Source organism: Conger conger, chromosome 9 (assembly GCF_963514075.1).
Source record: "Conger conger chromosome 9, fConCon1.1, whole genome shotgun sequence".
Classification (NCBI taxonomy): Eukaryota; Metazoa; Chordata; class Actinopteri; order Anguilliformes; family Congridae; genus Conger; species Conger conger.
In genome coordinates, this window is record NC_083768.1 from 18,385,463 (window position 1) to 18,406,633 (window position 21,171).

Here is a 21,171-nt window from a genome sequence, read left to right on the forward strand (position 1 = left end):
AATACAGTTTGTGTATCTAGTTGTGCATATGTTTTAGCAGTGCCACTATTGTCAGATAATTGTTGTAATGTTGTATGAATCATATTGCTGAAGCTCTATTTTAAGGCCATTTTTCATGGCCAGTGGTACACACTCCCTTGTTATTGCAGTTAATACTGTTGACTAATGTGCCCCCTCCCTCTTCCTCAGTACATGAGCAATGTGGACTCATGGTGTAAGGCCTGTGGAGAGGTGGACTTGCCCTCTGAACTGCAGGACCTAGAGGACGCCATCCACCACCACCAGGGCCTGTATGAGCACATTACCGCAGCCTACTCTGAGGTACAGTACATTACTGAAGTTTACTCTGAGATACAGTACATTACTGTATCCGTTAATGCTGTTTACTATGAGGTACAATAAATTACTCCAGTTTACTCTCAGGTACAATACATTACTGCGGTTTATTTTGAGATATAGTACATTACTGCATCCATTACTGCAGTTTACTCTGAGGTACAGTGTATTACAGCAGCCTATTCTGAGGTACAGCACATTACTGTGGTTTACTATACGGTACAGTACATTACTGCATATACAGACTGAGAGTATTATGTATTTGGCTTGTTTTCATAGGACTTCTCCTTCACTGTAATTGTAGTAATTCCAGTAGATATGACCTCAGTTTAGTTGACCACAAGGTAAAGATCTCTTGTTGGCAGAGCCATTTTGTTTCTGATGTTATGAGCCAGTGGCAGTCAGTAATGTCCACGCCGGTCGACAGGTCAGCCAGGATGGCAAGGCCCTGCTGGACAAGCTGCAGCGCCCCCTGACCCCCGGCAGCGCCGACTCGCTCACCGCCTCCGCCAACTACTCCAAGGCCGTGCACCACGTGCTGGACATCATCCACGAGGTCCTGCACCACCAGCGGCAGCTGGAGAACATCTGGCAGCACCGCAAGGTCCGGCTGCACCAGCGCCTGCAGCTCTGCGTCTTCCAGCAGGACGTCCAGCAGGTCAGCCGCCCCTCCCCCCCACCAGGGCTCCTGTGGGAAGAACGTACAGCGCAGTCCATAAGTATTTGGACAGTGGTGCAGTTTCAGTCGTTTTTGGTTCTGTGCTCTACTGAAGTGAAGGTTAAAGTGCAGACTATCGCCTTTAATGTGAGAGTATGTTCATCCATGTCGGGTGATCAGTGTCGGAATTTCATTTTCAAGTAGTACGTAGTCCCTTCATTTTAGGGGACCAAAAGTAATTGGACAGTTGGCTTCTCAGCTGTTTGATTCGTCAGGTGTATCAGTGTCTGGTCTTGATTCTAGGGCTTTTTGTTGCCTTTGGATTGTGTTATTGCCGTTTGCCACCGTGAAGAGTTGAGGACCAGCATTGTGCCAATGAAAGTCTAGGAATCCATTTTGAGGCTGAGAAAAAAAAACAAAAAAAAAACTGTTTGGATGCAATTCCTACACACATATGGATGTACATACGTATCCCTTAATTAAATCTCTTATCTCTTTTAATTAAAGAGGAAGTCACTAGCTCTTCTCTCCAAGAGCAGTTTGTTATGGCCTGATTTATTTGGTGGATTCAGTTACCATAGTGCAGGGGTCCTCAATCTTATCCAGAAAGGGTCAGTGTGGGTTCAGACTTTTGTTCCAACCAAGCAGTAACACACCTGATCCTACTAATCAACCACTAGAGTCTTTGCTAAGCACTGTGATTAGCAGAGTCAGGCTTCTTTGAGGATTCCTGCCACAGTGTAATTAATAGCGGTGCAATTAGTCAGTTTACACACATTCGTTTTTTTTTTTTTTTCTGTTTCGTTTTGTATTGGTTCTACCTCTGGTAGTCATTTTATCCAAAAGATGCACTTCTCCTGAGAAACGACTGCTTCAAATATCATCTTGACCAGGGTGAACCTGCTGCTTTTTGCAGTTTGTAATGAAAGGCTGTGCTTTTAATCGTGTGGCTTGTTTATCTGTGGCGTTAGTTGGGCAGTGTGGAGGCTGCAGCGTGCTGTATGGGAGCAGCGCGGAGAGGCGCGTGCGGGGGGAATATCCCGGTCTGGTTTTGCTGCATTGTGCGTATGTCGCTGGCAGCGCAGCATGCACCATTCCGTCTGAGCCCGGGAATTTCCATCCGGATCCGCTGCAGCGGCGGAAAACCGGAGCGATCCGCTTTTCGACCACAAGGGGCGAAACGAGACAGAAAACCCGGAAAGATGATGGAAAGCCCTCTGCAGTCCGACAGGACACGCACTAATTCACTCGCATAGCGGGCCTGCGTCCAAACGTACACACTGCTGCTGGAATATTTCAAATTCCCGTCAGTTATGTGTCTGATCGGCGTTCAGCCTCCCCCCTAAACGGCCTGCTTGTATCTGAGGAGGCTTTAGGATGTAATTGCTGGTAATGCCGCTGCTTCGAGAGGAAAAAAAAAAATGTTGCTACCACATCTTGGCTGCGCATTGCGGGGTTATTTTCATGTACATGTGTAGCAGAAATAGCACTGTAATTTGTGGCGACAGCGCTGGCCTCTTCCTCCCCTCTGGTTTTCATCAACAGGCCGGACTTTCACTTTTAACCCTTTGCGCTCTGGTGCGGCAGCAGTGCGCGTTAGGTTAGTTACTGAGACTTTCTGCCGAGAGGGGAAGGGAGGGGAGGTGTTCTGCGTTGCGAGGTTCTCCCTCTGTACTGGGTAACAGTTGCCATGGCGACCGTGTTCGCATAAGCAGCCAGGTGCGGGCTGTTCCGCGCGCGGGGATGGAGCTGGCCTCGGAACGGAAAAACGTGGCCGTTTGAATTGCGGCGCTGAGAGGGGGCTGCGCTCGCCAACGCAAGTGCCAAGGACGCTAATGGAGCCCAGCTGAAGGGCTTTTCAAACATAAAGTGCTCTCCTCCTCACCCCGGAACCGGGCTGGCATTGTTGACGATGGTCGCGTGGAGCATTGACGTGCTCGTGTGCGGAGCGTGAGGGAATCGAGCGTTATCGGCGCTTTGTGCTTGTTGGGAGCTGCGCCGTCTGTTTGATAGCTTCTCCTCGCCGTCAAATCCCTTTTCTCTGGCTTGCCGTCGGCGGCCAAAGAGGGGTAGATTCTCGTGTGATTATAGCTTAGGGATTGAACACGCTCTTAATGAGGAAAGCATTAGCGGAGAGACGCGTATTTATCCGCACAGACGAGTGGCAACGCCAGCCATAGCTGCGCCCCGGAGAATGTGTGCTGTCGCATACTTCTGTTCTGGAATGTTCTAATGACGTGTGTGTGGTACGGCCAAGCAGTGGAGGCTGTCCTCCCACTGGTAATGTACCCGTGGTCAGAAAGCTACAGTAATTAAGCCCATGAAGCAACAGGACACGCAATGCAGGCAGGGCAGGATGCAACCGTGTAGCTTCTCTTCTCTCTAAAGCCAGCATATGGGAGGCCCCTTCTGGAACGATCTCCACTTTATCCTCCTTTCATGTCACGTGATCGGCTTAAATCTCCAGTCTGGTCAGTTCTGAGCAGTGCCTTCTGTTAATGATGAAGCAATGCCATGCATGTAACATTTGCTGTTGTGAGTTGCTCGCTATAAACTCATCTCTTCCACTCTCCCTTAGTTCCTCCAAGCAAAAACGACCAAAACCCCAATCAATACATTCGGTACCCCGATTAGCACTTTTAAAATCTGTAATGGCTATATTTATTTTTCTTTTCAAACTGGTTTTTGCATGGAATGGATTACTCCGTGATTAGAAGTTCTGCCCTGGAGAAGTCAAATCCGGAATGGTATTACATTTTGAGTGAAACTGCAGGGGGAGATTTTAGTAGGCACACTTAGGTTGGTGACAGTGTGTATGACGGTCTGGGGCGTGTCTTTGAGTGCGTATGCCCTGTCCGGTGTTAATGGAAGCTGAGGATGTGTTTTGATTCCTTCTCACTGCCCACAGCCGGTGACGGGTCTGTGTGGCTCGTAGCGTTAAGGGAGGACTGGCCCGGTCTGTGTGGAGCGTAGCGTTAAGGGAGGACTGGCCCGGTCTGTGTGGAGCGTAGTGTTAAGGGAGGACTTATATATAAGTCCGTGACCACATACAGTCTTAGGACATTAAAAAAAAGTAAAGCTAAGATGCTTTAATAAAATAAAATAAAAAATAAAAAAAGATTAAATCAACGGTTTTATATAGCGAAAAACTCTCTATAAAGAGCAGTGAGTATTTTTTTCTGACCGCCTTTAAAACTCCATCAGTTCTCTTCGGTACATTGACTTGCAGTTTTATAAGAAAAACATTGGGTAAGGTATACCAAACATATTGGAGAACTTGCTGCAGTTCTGTAAACTATGGCTGTCTCTCTCACTTCTGGGTATCCAGGTAATCCCAGACAGCCATGATCAAGTTTTTATCTGAAAAGTGGTCCATTACTAAATATACTTTGTTTAACGAAATGCAAAATTTTTACTGTATGCTTGTATTTTTAGAAAATTCATGTTTGGAAATCTGAAATTTAATCTCCTTCACTGGCACACTAAAACAAACAAAATATTGTTTTGGACTAAAATATTGACATGGGCTGTAACCAGAATACTTGAGTAAGCTATATACTTCAGTATAAGCTATAGCACCTACTAAGCTACTCTACTCCACCTTAGCTATTCCACCCACTTAGCCATACCAGCCCCTTAGTTCTCCTGCCAATCTAGCCCTTAGCCATAGCGCCTCCTTAACCACGCTCCTCTGGCTGTGTCCCTCTGCAGGTGCTGGACTGGATAGAGAACCACGGGGAGGCCTTCCTCAGCAAACACACCGGTGTGGGGAAGTCCCTGCACCGGGCGCGGGCCCTCCAGAAGCGCCACGAGGACTTTGAGGAAGTGGCGCAGGTGAGTTCCCCCACCACCACCCCCATCTCTCCCTCTCCCTCTTCCTCTTTCATACCTGTGTGGCATGGTCTTTAACTCTTCCCCTCACTGAACATTACGGATGCATCGTGTTCAATGATGCATTTGTCCAAGCTGGGATTGTTTTTCAGTGCGACCTCAGTCATGCTGTGACAAACCAGAATTCGCTCAACATGAAACATGTATTTTCTATTTATTTGCCTGCCACCATTATACTGTATAAAGCGCGTTCACGTAGTTTCTCATTCCAGTCAGGTATATACCATGCAGTATTAATAGGAATGAAAAACTAGGTTGGGTCGGTTTATTGAAGCTGTGCTCTCATGTGAGCTCGAGCTGAATATGACAAAACGTGAAAATGAGCTATGCAAGGCTGTGAATTTGAACAGGTGTCTAACTAGCAAACTGGACTACTTTTTTCCCACATTTATGGTGCCGCTCAGTGGTAATGGCTTTCCTTGTTTTCATGAGATAAAAGAGACAGTGCAGTAATAAGATGGAGTCGCTCTGTATGATACTCAGGGCAGCAGACTGCCATCCTCAGTTACACCGGCTAGCTTCCCTCAGAGTTTAAAGAGAGTGAGAAATGCGCTGGCCGGCCAACCTCCTGTGCCGGAGTGGAGCGGTGGTTGTTTAATGGTCATTACCCCGCTGTGAGGACTTTGGAGGGTACAGGCGGTGGAGTAGATGCACGGCCGTCCTTGTGCGAGGTAAGCAAGTGACCCCCCTCCCCTCCTCGCTCTGCGCAGAACACCTACACCAACGCCGACAAGCTGCTGGAGGCAGCCGAGCAGCTGGCCCAGACGGGCGAGTGCGACCCGGAGGAGATCTACCAGGCCGCCCACCAGCTGGAGGACCGCATCCAGGACTTTGTCCGGCGCGTGGAGCAGCGCAAGGTGCTGCTGGACATGTCCGTGTCCTTCCACACGCACGTCAAGGAGGTAGGCCCCGAACCGCAGCCCCGCAGCCACGCCCGGTCTCAGTCAGTACGGCTCATGCACATACATGTATATACACACACTCTCTCTCACACACACACACACACACACACTCACACGTTCACACACACACACACACACACACACACACACACACACTCACACACTCCCACACACGTTCACACACACACACACACACACTCACACGTTCACACACACACACACACACACACACACACACACACACGTTCACACACACGTTCACACACTCACACGTTCACTCACACGTTCACACACACACACACACACACTTACACGTTCACACACACACACACACACACACACACACACACTTACACGTTCACACACACACACACACTCACACACACACACACACACTCACATGTTCACACACACACACACACACACACACACACACACACACGCGCGCGCCCATGTGGCCTCAAATGTGCCGTGTAATTCCCTCATTATCCGCGATCATTTTGCCAAAGTTCCTGTTCCATCCTGCTCCGCTAAGATAAGAGTTTATTAGACTAGAATTAGCCACCAGAGGGTGTGTCAACCTCATGCTGTGCGGTGAGTCACCATTCAGGGAGATTAACAAACTATTCCAGCGAGCGCAAACGGTGTTTAAATCTAGGTGCAATGTACTGTGTCTCTGCCGCATAAAAAATTTCCTAGTTAATCGATGGCATGGGGCACAGAACTCGCCGATAACAGTGTCACATTGTGGAGATGTACGGCCTTCGCCCACCTCACCCCCTTCTCCATCCGCAAGCCATCCCCAGCTTAGTGAAGTCCATATGTAACGGCTTGATTGTGCTTTAGAGACCCCGCTAAAGACAGGATATAGGGGAACAAAAAAAAAAAACACTGGGACACTGAGAATGGTCCCGGATGACTCGGCCTCTTCCTGGGGAGGTTAACCTCTGGCAGGGTGAGGGACCTGAAAGGTGTCTTTATAAAACATCCGAGCAGAAGCTGTCTGCTGCCCTGCAGTCAGGGGAAAGGAGTCTCAGGACCCCAGAAGGGCACCTGGTCCTTTGGCCTTAGAGGGTAAACGCATGCAGGAAAAGACATACCCCCTCCTGCCTGCGCTGCTGTGGGTGTTCCTGCTCCCTTCTTGCGGATTAGCCCTTAGACGGGCTTCCTAGCGTGAGCAGGTTCGAGAATTTTCTCTCCACAACTCAGGGGAAGACAAGTCCACAATGGTGCTCTTTTACAGCGGAAACAGTAAGTGGGGATATTTCTGTTTGATATGAAAATAACTTCTCCCTCACGCCTTTTTTTTTTTTTTTTTCATGGCATGCCCTGGATATTTCCTCTTTGAGTGCGCCTCCTGATGGCGCACATTTATTCATTTATTTATTTATTTATTTATTTATTTGTCTCCCCTTCCCCCATGTGACATCCTGTCTGAAACAATAGGCCATTCTGCGCAGTTGGCTGAAGCGCCCAGCTTTGTAGACTCCGGTTGAAAAACAGTACGTTATTTGAGGGCCCTTGTTCTCCCTCTGCGCAGGGACGCGCGTTTCTCTTCGGCTGCGTCTTGCTTCAGGACGGAGCCCTGATCGTCAGCAAACGAGCGTTTCGTGAAATGAGAATACACACGTGGCAGGCTGTGGCCCCTCTCGACCGCTTTATTTTTCCTCCTAGTTGCGCCCTGATACGGCGGCGGCGTGCTAACGGCTGTCTGTTTGCGCTAGCTGTAAGCTGTCATTTGATGCAATCAATTGAAGTACGCTGTGCCTTTCTTCTTTTTATAAACTGTACCCGCCATACCTGTGATTAATTCAGATAGGGTCACATGTTGTCTATGATTATGAATGGGGGTTCGCGACTCGTGATTTCTACCCTGGTATGTGACAGCATATCATTATTTCTATGCTGCATGTAAAGGTATTTACGTAGTTGCGCTGTTTTCGCCTAATTATCGCAGATGTCGAGCACAGCTTGAGACGACGTTAGTCACTGGAAAGCCAGCACTGTTCACAGAAATACTTAGCTTCTGTCATCGTGTGTCAGGACCTGGTTATTATGTTTATATTTCATCTGCCTTATTCAGCTGCAGAATGGTGTTTCGGTTTGCTGGTTTTCACAATTTATTCACAATTTATTTTTTTTGTTTGTTTGTTTTTACTCAAGGACGGCCGTTTCTCTCTCTCATGTAGAATTCCGTTGCTGATGTACTCCCCTGTGCATGTTTTGACACATTTTGACACCCTTTAGAGTGTGCTCTCTTCACACTTTACACGCTATTCATCTCCTGCACTAAAATGTATTCTTAGACAGAGATGTGTGGGAAAAATGCTGTATTCAATCAATTTGTAGTTCCCTTGCTTGCTTACAATTTGTTTCCCTGCAAATATTTTGTGTCAGAATACACAAAGGTGAATACCAGAGAGATGAGACCCAGTTCCAACTTGTGGCATACAACTCTGCAGCTGATTGGCCTGCAGTGTGTCTGTCTACTGGGTCACCGCATTTGATTGGCTGGTGCTGACCTTTCCCCTCTGTGCCCCCCCCTAGCTGTGGACCTGGTTGGAGGAGCTGCAGAAGGAGCTCCTGGATGACGTGTACGCGGAGTCGGTGGAGGCCGTCCAGGACCTGATCAAACGCTTCGGCCAGCAGCAGCAGACCACCCTGCAGGTCACCGTCAACGTCATCAAGGAGGGAGAGGACCTCATCCAGCAGCTGAGGTAAGGCCTCGCCCCGCCCTGCTCTGAGTGGGAGGGCTGTCACACCACCTGCCGAATGTCCGGCTTCAGAACGGAGAAACTAGACCGTGTGACTGCAGGCTCTGTATCCGACTTCTCCTGCAATGGTTTTGTTTTCAGTTTTCATCCTCACAGTTTCATTTACACAGCAATGCCCCCTGGCCCCAAGCAATTCTCTTGTAAGTGAGACACTCAGTGTTTTTTGCCCCATTTTGCAGTGCAGCAAGAGAGCCATTCGGAGACTTGGATTGTGAGAGAAGGCTTGTAGGGTATGGAGTGCATTTGCACAGTATTTTGAGAATTATCCCAAGAAACTCCTATTAAACCGATTAAATTGAATTGATTGATATCCAGCTGTACCATGCACAGTATAATAAGCTCTCGTGTCGCATATCAACTAAAGTGCTTTAACACTTGGTAGCTGCAGTAGCTGTCTGGTTTTTGTTTTGTTCTGCTTCACTGACTGTATCATTATTGGTGCATTATCGTCTATTATCCTTGAACTGGCATTAAATATGAACACGGATCATGTTTTGTTTCTGTAGATTTTCTTTCGAGAGACAGTGTCTCTAGGTATTATGGAGACGAAAGGAGAACTATGAGGAAAGTAAAAACAAAACTGCTGCTTCTACTCCTAGAAGAATTACTCAAATTCATGTAAATATTTGGAACCAAATTATTGCAGGCATGTTAGTAGTAACTGACTTAAAGGCACAATAGGTAATTTCTGACTTATAACGGTCAAGAGAGGAATTGCAGCAACAAACACCCTCAAACTACAACACTGTTTATCCCTACCCCTTCTCTGTGAAAATGCTGACGTAGAAACACCATAAGCTGTGGCAATTAAAACCAATATTCAGCCAGTGAGCTTGAATTGTTGTACAGCTGTACGAAGTGTCAGTGCATCAACTGTATATTTTGAAACCCGAATTTAAGGACTATAAACACAGGCAGAGGGTCAACATGTCAGTGGGCCTTTTTTAATGATAGGCAGGGATTTACAATGGCAGGGGCGACATGGCTCAGGCAGTAAGAGCAGTCGCCTGGCAGTCGGAGGGTTGCCGGTTCGATCCCCCGCCCGGGCTGTGTCGAAGTGTCCTAAGACACCTAACCCCCATTTGCTCCTGACGAGCTGGTTGGCGCCTTGCATGGCAGCCAATCGCCGTCGGTGTGTGAGTGTGTGTATGATGGGGTGAATGAGAAGCATCAATTGTACAGCGCTTTGGATAAAGGCGCTATATAAATGCCAACCATTGTCAAACAATGTTTGAACACAACAATCTTACCTACCTTTAAATACTGCATTTTGGTGTAGCCATGTGCCGTTGTACCTGTTTTACGGGTACGGCTCTCGCTCTGAGTGTGTAGTTTCACGGGGAAAATGGCACAGTAACAGGCTGCAGCTAGCTGGCGGTGTGAGAACGGCCTCTCAGAGAGCGCCTCTCTGCAGCTCTTTCTCCGGGGACGAGCGCGTGCGCTTCAGCCTGCCTTCTCCCCTGGCGATTGGCCGTGAGCACGGGGCAGGAGCTGGTGCAGACCGGCTCAGTGATGCAGTGTTATGTAAGGCGCGGGTTACATAACGCCGCGGCTAATTGCGCGGTCGGCGCCGGAGCTCCCCGGCTCTGTGGAGGAACCGCACTGCCTTCACCTTCGGTCGAGTCTCGCGCGCGACCGAATGCGTCTCCGCGCACTGTTCTCCGCGCGACTCCAGGACCGGAGACGCGTGTGGAAAACCTGGGCTACGCGGTCCCAAATGATAACCGAAAGCACAGGACCTGCATAACTGATGCCACTGTGACTCACCGCTTCTGAAATGCAGTTTTAGTTCCCAGCCAACATGTAATGGAGGTGTTCTAATATCGATCATTTGATATGTATCATGTTTCGTTTTACATTTTCCACGTTTAGCAGGAACTCTTATCCAGTGTCACTTAATCAGCTGACACTGTTTGATGTAATTTATACCGCAGGATATTTGCTGATACAATAAAGGTTATCTATGCTGCTGAAGGGTTATTTGCTGAAACAAACCCAATGCCCTGTGGTTGCAAGCCCGCCAGCTCCCTAACTTTTATGCTGCGCTGCTCTTGTCCTGCTTACATAAAGTTACTTTTGTTTGGCCGTCTTCCCTGGCCTTCTGATCCTCCTGGGTAATTACTAATGTGCTCGCATCATGAACTGCAGTGTCACCTAGCTAAATGGTCGCACTTTGCTAACGTTCACACTATCACGTTATTCGTAGGTTACAGGGACGCTGTGGTAACGTTATTTGATTTGTCCGTGTTGGAGATGTATGAAGGGGCTCATAAAGACTGTGGAGGCTGAACCATGTGCCGCGCGTCTCCCCTTCTCCTGCAGGGACTCGGCCATCTCCAGCAACAAGACGCCACACAACAGCTCCATCGCGCACATCGAGAGCGTCCTGCAGCAGCTGGACGAGGCCCAGGCTCAGATGGAGGAGCTCTTCCAGGAGAGGAAGATCAAGCTGGAGCTCTTCCTCCAGCTGCGCATCTTCGAGAGGGACGCCATCGACGTGAGTGTCCCCCTGTCCCCTGTCCCCCGTCCCCGTCACCCCCAACCCTCACGGCCACGCCCGCGAGACTGTCCATCTGTAGCTTTCCGTCTCTGTTTGTCTCTCTCTCCATCTCTCTCTGTCTTTGTCTGAGAATCCTTCAGCAATTTTGTGTTTTTGCCTAGTGACGAACTGTAGCTGTCATAGGGACTGCTTTATTTTTGGTCCTTTCAGCCTATGGAACAGTGCTTTTGTGCCTCTGTACATTGTCAGCTATTTTAGTAAATTCACTGTGGGTTACACATTTATTACCTTACATAATACACAGTTCTCCTAACTTGTGAACAGATGAACGGGGCGCACCGCTCTTTGAAGACAACACGGCACCCGGCCCACCTCCGACCCCGACCCCGACCCCGCGTGACGGCGTTAGCTTCACTGATCCGATAAACGAAGGGAACGCCGCGCGTCTCCGTTTCGCGGGCGTTTCGATCCGCTCCAGCGCACACCGGCGTGTCGGGTTACGCTGCTGGTCCTGCCACCGGGCGCAAAGCCGCACAGCCTTCGGGAAATAAATCAAATCAGAATAAACCAAACCGCAGTACCGCGTAGCACGTTGTCATTATAGCCCAAAGGACACCCTGCAATCCTCCATCACAAGGTGGAAACTTCAGCCGTGCCGTAACAGTATGCCGGTGGCGTACTATGAGCGCGGTTAATTACGGACCAGAAGCCAGGTAAATATCTTGCATGCGTCAGTGCGAGCGGGTTATGATCTAATGGAGCGCTGCACAAAGGCCCCAGTGAGAGTTAGCACACCGTGCCGCAGAGACACCCCCCGCTGCCTTAACTCGCGCTAACCGCCAATTACCGTCATGAAAGCCTCCCACGCCGTGCGGGGAACCACGTTACTCACCTCTGGGGATTACCATGGGAACAGGTCAAAGTTGAAGACGGGGACACCGTTAGCAGCACAGCAGAAAGCGCACTTTGGGCCGGGGATGTTTAATACGGTGTCTCCTACGTTGGCGGAGGGCACTAATTGTGCTTCCCCTGACGGAGAAGACACAATTTGTCATGGATTCTTTTCCTCTTTATGCTAGTTTAAACGCAGGTTCGCTGTTCTTCCTCTGGCTCGATCGGCAGCATTTTGCCTTGGCAGATTTTAGCATTAGCGATATACATCTCTTCATTTGTAGGGGAAAATGTGGACACAGCAGGAGACTCTTACAGTATATGTGCTATGACTGGCTCGGAGCGGACGCAGGTGTTAAGTGTCTGGCAGAGCTGTGTTAGTTTTTGGTTTTAAAAATGTGAGGAAACTTGGCATCGCCAGCGCATTAATAACAGTGCAGGACTCACCTCCACACTGAATATCCCTGAAGGTCAGGCCACTGCTCTGAGTCACAGGGCCAGGGGCTGTGTCTCTGTGAGTGGATTAGACTGAGCAGAGCAGAGACAACAAAACGGAAAACCTCCCAAACCGTGTACATGCCACTCACTCCTTTAAAGAACAACATGCTTTGTTGTGTGTCTGTGTGTCTGTGTGTCTGTGTGTCTGTGCGTCTGTGCGTCTGTGTGTCTGTGTGTCTGTGTGTCTGTGTGTCTGTGTGTCTGTCTGTCTGTCTGTCTGTCTGTCTGTCTGTCTGTCTGTCTGTCTGTCTGTGTGCGCGCGTGTGCATGTGTGTGCGTGCGTGCCTCTGTCTGTGTGTGAGTGAGTATGTTTGTGTCCAGGAAAATGTGTTTAATTGTCTACACCATTTAATTGTCCATCAGTTTCTCCAGTCACATTTATGTATTCAGTGTATTTTATTACCTAAAGTAATTTAGTAATTAAATTGATTGAAACATATCAAAATAATCTAATCGTGGTTTCACGATGCGTTAAATCTTTAATGAACACGGTGTGTGTTTGTGGTTGTGCGCACGTTCGGTCTGTCTCTGTGGGTTTGCGGTCCGGCTCGTCATGCCCGCCCTCCCGCCCCGCTGACCCCCTCTCCGTCCCCCCGCAGATCATCTCGGACCTGGAGTCGTGGAACGACGAGCTGTCTCAGCAGATGAACGACTTCGACACGGAGGACCTGACTCTGGCCGAGCAGAGGCTGCAGCACCACGCCGACAAGGCCCTGACCATGAACAACCTGACCTTCGACGTCATCCACCAGGGCCAGGAGCTGTTGCAGTATGTCAACGAGGTGCAGGCGTCCGGTGAGTCAGCCTGAAAACGCGTTTACATAAACTACTGCCATGGGAATATTCTGAAGGGGGGGGCCTTCTGCCCTTTTTCGGGGCTTTCTGGAGCGGGACCATGTGACTTATGTCTCTGTCATGTCATTGTTTATTTGAAAAAGCTGTCTCCATCACTCCTTATCACATCTTCTCTTTCTAGAGAACACCAACTTTTCCACCTCCACCAAGCATAAAATCTATATTTTGGCATTTTTTATTTTATTTGTGGCATTTCCACTCGGGTTTTGATGAGCACTCCACTAGTGGCCTGTGTTGGTTTTTCAGAGGGAACACGGTTCAGTTTTTCTAGACTGATTTGTTTTGGTCTGTGGAAGAATTCATCCAAAATCAAGCCGTTTTAGTGCTCCAGTTATCACCAGTCAGATGAGTTTTGAGTCACCGACTGCTTGGTGCTTCCGGCCAAATATATTTCCAACCCAGATGCATATGAACTTGCCCAAATAAGATGTGAAGTGAGGCCGAGACCTCTTCTGTTCACCATACATCCACTGCAGCAGTTTCACTGATAGTCCTCTCCCCCTCATTGACATTGATGTCTCTCATGGATAGGGACAGATTCAGCTCTCATTATCAGGCTGTCGGCGCAGGGGATGTGCCAGTCGAGTGGCGTTAGCTGCCTGTGGAAAGTGTTTGTGCTCTGCTGCTGTTGTCAGATCACACGGGTTCACCCACCCGCAGGAGCAGGGGTGGTACTCAGGCCTTTGAATAAGACGCAGACCCAGTGTCACTGTGGAAGAGCCTCAACCCTTAATGGAACCCCTCTCACAGACCCCGTGTCATTTTGGGAGAACCTCTGCCCTTAATGGAACCCCTCTCATAGTCAGCTTCCTGTTAATTTTGCTTAAGGAGAGGCTCACCCTGCGTGTGTGTGCGTGCCACTCAGCGGCCATTGTGGGGATGTAGTCGTGCCACTGGGGGAGAAGTGACCTTTCGTCTTGCTCATGTCCATGGGCAGAAACCGCATACATAATCGTGCACACACACATCCAAAGGCAAAGTATGTCATCAACATTACAGAGAAAAACCTGTTCTTCATGGTGAATAATTAATTAAATTAAAATAGTGTTAGCTGCTGTTGCTTCCAGTTGCGTTTCAGAAAGGAAAGGGTCTTATCGAACTTGATGCTTAAAGTTTGGCTCTTTGTCTCTTAATTAAAAATCTGCACGGTCTCACGAGCATCTCCGGTCTAACAAGAATTATCATTGAGAATGTCACAAGTACAATTTCTTTACCATTGGGCTAGCTAGGATGAAAGGCTTCTTACTTGTGATAATTCACTCCTACCTCAGACAAAGGGTGGTATTTACATTCATACTTTACCCGGTTCCTTCCTGGCTAGCTCAATGACTTTTCACAAATTTTAATTTCAGTTCAACCAAGGTTTCCTTCCGATGGCTCTAGACACATATGTCTCGGGTCATCTGTTGGCTGAGATTTACATGTGAAAAAATGCAGATCTCCCTGTGGAACTTGTGTGTGATGTCTGTGTTCTCTCTGTCTTACCCCTATCCCCCCTCTCCTCTCCCTGTCCTCCTCCCCTCCTCCTCTCCCCCGTCCCCAGGCGTGGAGCTCCTGTGCGACCGTGATGTGGACATGGCGACGCGTGTGCAGGACCTGCTGGAGTTCCTCCACGAGAAGCAGCAGGAGCTGGATGTAGCGGCCGAGCAGCACCGCCGCCACCTGGAGCAGTGCGTGCAACTGCGCCACCTACAGGCCGAGGTCAAACAGGTAACCTCCCCCCTCACCTCCACACTGCCCTGGAGCATCTCTCCTGCTCACGTCCATACTCGCTGGAGCTAAATGATTAGCCAAGTCATATTTATTTATAAAGCACATTTAAAATAACTACCATCCGCCAAAGTGCTGTACAATTTCATATTATTGCATATGTAAAAAGAAAAAAAAAAAAAAACAGAATACACAGTACTGCAATAGTAGTACATTAAGATACAACAAAAACAACAACGAAGACGGTTCCCCTGTGGAATTAATAGCAAGAATATGGGTGAAGGAGATTTGGGATAAAGGGGGGGCTAAACAATGGAGTGATTTTAAAAACAAACAACAACACTTTTAAAATCAATTCGATTAGAGCCATTTCATATATTTCTGTTTTACAGGCAGCGATAAGTTGTTCCTACACACAGCCTTTTTTATTTTGAGGCGTTTAGCCTCGTTGAACCAAAGCTGCGTCCCATGCAGCTGGTATATCGGCTAGCTTTCCGGATCGATGCAGTATCATATTTACAGAGTGGCAGTCGGTTCCTTAATGTGCGCTCGGTTGTTGTTCTGTGTCAGGTTTATTCCTTCTCCGGTTCTTTTATGTACTGAGGAGCACAGAATGAGTCAGCGGTCTAAAGATGGATTATTCTCATCGCAGCTCTTTCGTGTGGCCTGTCACCATAAATTAACTGTGTAACGAACTTCTTTATGTCCTAATTAAGCTAATGTAACGGTGCTGGAAAAAGAGCAGCGAGTCAGCTTTCTGATGCGGCCCGTCTGCGGTCAATCGAGCAACGGTGGAATTAACGTTTGCCGTTTTGTTAGTAATGGGGGCAGTTTGAAGCGATGCAGTGCCAATATGCGAGACACCATCTTAGGTAATTATCGCTCCTTTACATGTCAGTCATGTTCAGAAATGACTGTACGTGTCCGTGTCTATTCCCGCTGCTCTCAGCCTCGTTTGTTGTGTTGCAGTGCTAGCGTACTGAAAAATATGCTCTTCTATATTACCGCTTTAAATGTTTATTTTGGTCTCGGTAAATAGATGTTTTTCCAGGCCAATGTTTGCCTGTCTCTTTAGATGATGTGGTATGCATCAGCAGCTGTTAAAAACTGTACAGTACAGCATTAGCGTTAATGACAGTGAATAAAAGGCAGAATTGGTGTACTGTTTTCTTTTCTTGTGAACGCGACCTGAAATGTGATGAGGAAAGTAGAATAATCCTATTGGGGACTGGACCCAAAACGGAACGGAAAGTAGGCCAGAAGCCTCGGCACTTAATCGGATCACATTTATTTATTTATATAAAAGCAGCAGTTGCCAGGGTTTCGAGTTTGAGGTCACCATGTAGGCCCCTGTGCTAGATAAGTGCTGTATCACTGCTGTATCACAGAACTTATCAACATTGGGCACTTATCAACTCATGTTGTATTCTGTGGCCTGTGTGTACATGTGTACGTACGTGTGTGTGTGTGTGTGTGTGTGTGTGTGGTTGTTCTGTAACCCCCCGTGTCTTCCTGTGTGTGTGTATGTATGTCTGTGTGCAGTGGTTCTCTGACCCCTGTGTCTTGCTGTGCGGTGTGTGTGTGTGTGTGTGTGTGCGCATGTGTGTATATGTGTGCAGTTGTTCCCCAAACCCTGTGTCGTGCTGTGCTGTGTGTGTGTGCAGTTGTTCTCTAACTCCTGTGTCGTGCTGTGCGTGCGTGCGTGCGCAGTTGTTCTCTAACCCCCGTGCCGTGCTGTGTTCAGGTTCTGGGCTGGATCAGGAATGGCGAGTCGATGCTGAACGCGGGGCTCATCACCGCCAGCTCCCTGCAGGAGGCCGAACAGCTGCAGAGGGAGCACGAGCAGTTCCAGCACGCCATCGAGGTGCGCCTCCTCCTCCTCCTCCTCCTCCTCCACTTTCCCCATCTTCCCTCCTTTCCCTACCTCTCTCTCATCCTCCCCACTCCTCCACCATTCCGCTCTTTCTTCCCCTCTTCCTCACCCTCCAGCCCCCTAATCTTCGCACTGTCGTGATGCTCCGTGCATTCTGAGATGTCATCCCGTTGCCAGGGAAACCTCACCTTCAGATGCACCCGAACAGACGGAGGCAAATACGTCACGGCGCCATATAGATCGGTGGTGTCGTCTAGTTTCCACGGTGATGACTCCTGACCCTTACAGAAGGCGCCACCGCGTCATCAGGGACGGGGCAGTCACGGGCGTGGCCGGGGCGAGGGGGGGCGAGGGGGGGTCTCGTTCTCAGTCAGTTGAGTCACTCACCCAAAGCGGGTGCTTCTGCCCGGTCGGTTCGTCGTGTCCCAGCGAGTGTGGGGAGGCCGCTCGATCCCCGCTAGCACGGCTACGTCTCCAGAAGCCGAGCCGTCGTCCTTGAACCGCGGCCAGCGCCTCACGGGCAGGAACAGGAGGGGCGATCGATCGGGCGGCTATCGGCCAGCCAGCTCGCAATTTAATCTGGGCTGAGCCACTTTTCCTGGGTGACCCTGGGGGTCACTGCTAGCGTCAGCCCGCGCTAGCCCACTAAGAGCCAGTCTGCGCTCACACTAAGCTGATTGGGTTCACTGCCCCCGTGCGGTTCTGCAGAAGCGCTCCGCCTTCCAGCAGCAATAAACTTATTCGCCTCCCAGATATTAATATCACCACAAAATTAATTCTGTTTGACATCTGCGGTATTGTGCTCAGAAACTTGCATAAATCTCTTGTGTAAAATGCAGCATCACCAATGCGTCTGCTTTATATTAGCTCTTGTGGCGTGGAGAAGAATGCTAATGGACTAATTATACGGAGAAACTGTCAGCGTAATTAATGTGTTTGTGGAAGTTCCTCCAAACAAAGTGCACACGCCCGGGCGTTCGGATCCCTCATATCCAGGATGCAGGTTCTGGAGGCTCGTTGTTTAATTAGTGGAAGTTATGGAGTAGTGAGTTATGGGGTGTATGTTAAAGGGCCGTGGTGGTGCTTCTCCCCTTCTCCGCCCCTCAGAAAACGCACCAGAGCGCCCTCCAGGTGCAGCAGAAGGCGGAGGCGCTGCTGCAGGCCAACCACTACGACATGGACATGATCCGCGACTGCGCAGAGAACGTGGCCTCCCACTGGCAGCAGCTCATGCTCAAGATGGAGGACCGTCTGAAGCTGGTCAACGCCTCCGTGGCCTTCTACAAGACCTCCGAGCAGGTGTGTGTGTGTGCGTGTGCGTGTGTGTGTGTGTGTGTGGGGGGCCTTCTACAAGACCTCCGAGCAGGTGTTTGTGTGTGTGTGTGTGTGTGTGGCCTTCTACAAGACCTCCGAGCAGGTGTGTGTGTGTGTGTGTGTGTGTGTGTGTGTGTGGGTGTGTGTGTTTGGGTGTGTGGCCTTCTACAAGACCTCCGAGCAGGTGTGTGTGTGTGTGTGTGTGTGTGTGTGTGTGGCCTTCTACAAGACCTCCGAGCAGGTGTTTGTGTGTGGCCTTCTACAAGACCTCCGAGCAGGTGTGTGTGTGTGTGTGTGTGTGTGTGTGTGTGTGTGTGCAGGTGAGCCGTGTGTCTGTGTGTGTCTGTGTGTGTCTGTGTCTGTGTCGTGTGTCGTGTGTCGTGTGTCGTGTGTGGCCTTCTACAAGACCTCCGAGCAGGTGTGTGTGTGTGTGTGTGTGTGTGCAGGTGAGCCGTGTGTCTGTGTGTGTCTGTGTGTGTCTGTGTCGTGTGTCGTGTGTCGTGTGTCGTGTGTCGTGTGTCGTGTGTCGTGTGTCGTGTGTCGTGTGTCGTGTGTGTGGCCTTCTACAAGACCACCGAACAGGTGAGCTGTGCTTGTCTGTGTGTCTTGTGTGTGCACTTGTGTATGTGGCCTTCTACAAGACCTTCGAGCAGCTGAGCTGAGCTGAGCTGAGCTGTGCTTGTGTGTGTGCGCGTGCGTGCGTGCGCTGTGTTTGTGTGGGATAGAAGCAGGCCTCCCACATACCTACACACTCAGATCTCTGCATTTCTGTACTGTCACTTGATTCACATCACTGTTTGTCAAGGACTTAATTCAAGTGACTGATGAAGTGTAGTCACATCAGCTCCTCAAAGTGACATGTTCACCATTTAGAAGTGGATTTAATGTGCCATTGCATAAAAAAAATCTTGATTGTGTGCGTAACTATCGATTGTAGAGTAGAGTTTAAACTAGCTCTCGGATACATCAACAATCACTTCTGAAATGTTGCATAATATTTTCCCTGTTGAACTCACCCTAGGTGTTTACTGTGTGGGAGAGACCCATGTTTTATATTTGTCCTCATTAGCTAGGCGGTTTCCAGGGTAACCTTGCACATTCCGTGGAATGTATATTTGAAACTGCCTGGTCTCCTGTCGGTATATAGTTTTCTGCGGTGGGTAATGTAGTTCCTAACCGTGTGATGTCACGCCCCAGGTGTGCAGCGTTCTGGAGAGCTTGGAGCAGGAGTACAAGCGCGAGGAGGACTGGTGCGGTGGGGCCGACAAGCTGGGGCCCAACTGCGAGTCGGACCACGTGACGCCCATGATCAGCAAGCACCTGGAACAGAAGGAGGCCTTCCTCAAGGTACCGCGAGCTTCACGGAGCTCGGCGTCAGAAGTGTAAAACCGTCGCTTCTGTCCCTTAATCCAGTCCAAAGAGCCCTCTTTATCAAACACCTCTGCTGTGTGCTGATACGGTGCTCAATGTGCCATTACCGATAGTCTGCGCGGATATTTCCGTGCTGTAGCGTTTGTGATAGTGTAGAAAGCGGAGCAGCGAAGTGAGACGCTAACGCTAACTCTGTCCCGCCAGGCGTGTACGCTGGCCAGGCGCAACGCGGACGTCTTCCTCAAGTACATGCACAGGAACAGCGTCAACATGCCCGGCATGCTGTCCCACGTCAAGGCCCCCGAGCAGCAGGTCAAAAGTGAGTGACTCTCTTCCCTTTCTGCCCTCCCTCCTCACTCCGTCCTGGAGGAGTGCGAGAGAGTGCGTGGGATAGATTAGATGTAATCTGGCTGGTATGGAGTCTTAGTAATGGATTATACACACCTACACTTATGGATATTTCTGATTCACAGATGCACCATTTCCCCTGTGCGGTCTAAACTCTGATAAGAGGGATTAGGGGGAAAGGATGCAGCTTTTCTAATGGCTCGCCATCTGCCTTTTGTGTGTGCTTGTGTGTTTGTGTGGTGCGTGTCTGTGTGTACATGTGTCTGTGTGTGCGGTGTGCTTATGTGTGTGTGTGTGTGTGTGTGTGTGTGTGTGTGCAGATATCCTAAACGAGCTCCTGCAGAGGGAGAATCGGGTTCTGCATTTCTGGACCATGCGCAAGAGGAGACTGGACCAGTGTCAGCAGTATGTGGTGTTTGAGCGCAGCGCCAAGCAGGTCAGCAGCTGCCAGAGCTTCACACCCCATTCACCCACCCTGTACCAAACTCTTTTACCCAGAACCCCACTCACCCACCCTGTACCCCACTCACCCACCCTGTACCAAACTGTTTTACCCAGAACCCCACTCACCCACCCTGTACCCAACTCTTTTACCCAGAACCCCACTCACCCACCCTGTACCCCACTCACCCACCCTGTACCAAACTCTTTTACCCAGAACCCCACTCACCCACCCTGTACCCAACTCTTTTACCCAGAACCCCACTCACCCACCCTGTACCCCACTCACCCACCCTGTACCAAACTCTTTTACCCAGAACCCCACTCACCCACCCTGTACCCAACTCTTCTACCCAGAACCCACACCCACCCAGTACCCACACACAACCAGTCCTTCCAATACCCAGTACCCACACACAACCAGTCCCTCTAATAATACCCAGAATCCACACCCACCCAGTACCCACACACAACCCAACCAGTCCTTCAAATATCCAGTACCCACACACAACCAGTCCTTCAAATACCCAGTACCCACACACAACCAGTCCTTTAAATACCCAGTTCCTACACAAAACCAGTTCCTGTAATACCCATAGTAACAATGCCGTCTATAGGGTGATTACCTGCCGCAGATCCGTCATAAAGAGACTGGTGACGTTGGGGAGGCAGGCTGGTTTCGGGAGCCGTCAGATCCGCTGGGACGGATCTCTCGCGCCGTCACTCACGCCGCGGGGCAGGTTGCCGGGGAGGGGGAGAGGCGGGGAGAGGGGAAGTCAGGCAGACAGCGCTGAGATGCTGAACATAGC

General features: G+C 49.6%; 1 protein-coding gene across 3 annotated transcripts in view; it reads left to right on the forward strand.

Annotated features, from left to right (window-relative positions):
* Positions 1 to 21,171, forward strand: part of trioa (trio Rho guanine nucleotide exchange factor a) — a 121,222-nt gene that overhangs the window by 64,526 nt on the left and 35,525 nt on the right. For all 3 annotated transcript variants that reach the window (XM_061255636.1, XM_061255637.1, XM_061255638.1), the window contains 13 exons: positions 190 to 321; positions 764 to 994; positions 4,706 to 4,828; positions 5,596 to 5,787; positions 8,335 to 8,504; positions 10,884 to 11,058; positions 13,050 to 13,245; positions 14,849 to 15,015; positions 16,760 to 16,879; positions 17,996 to 18,187; positions 19,400 to 19,549; positions 19,778 to 19,892; positions 20,242 to 20,357. In XM_061255636.1, the coding sequence (XP_061111620.1) occupies positions 190 to 321; positions 764 to 994; positions 4,706 to 4,828; positions 5,596 to 5,787; positions 8,335 to 8,504; positions 10,884 to 11,058; positions 13,050 to 13,245; positions 14,849 to 15,015; positions 16,760 to 16,879; positions 17,996 to 18,187; positions 19,400 to 19,549; positions 19,778 to 19,892; positions 20,242 to 20,357 (2,079 nt within the window). The remainder of the gene's footprint in view (positions 1 to 189; positions 322 to 763; positions 995 to 4,705; positions 4,829 to 5,595; positions 5,788 to 8,334; positions 8,505 to 10,883; positions 11,059 to 13,049; positions 13,246 to 14,848; positions 15,016 to 16,759; positions 16,880 to 17,995; positions 18,188 to 19,399; positions 19,550 to 19,777; positions 19,893 to 20,241; positions 20,358 to 21,171) is intronic.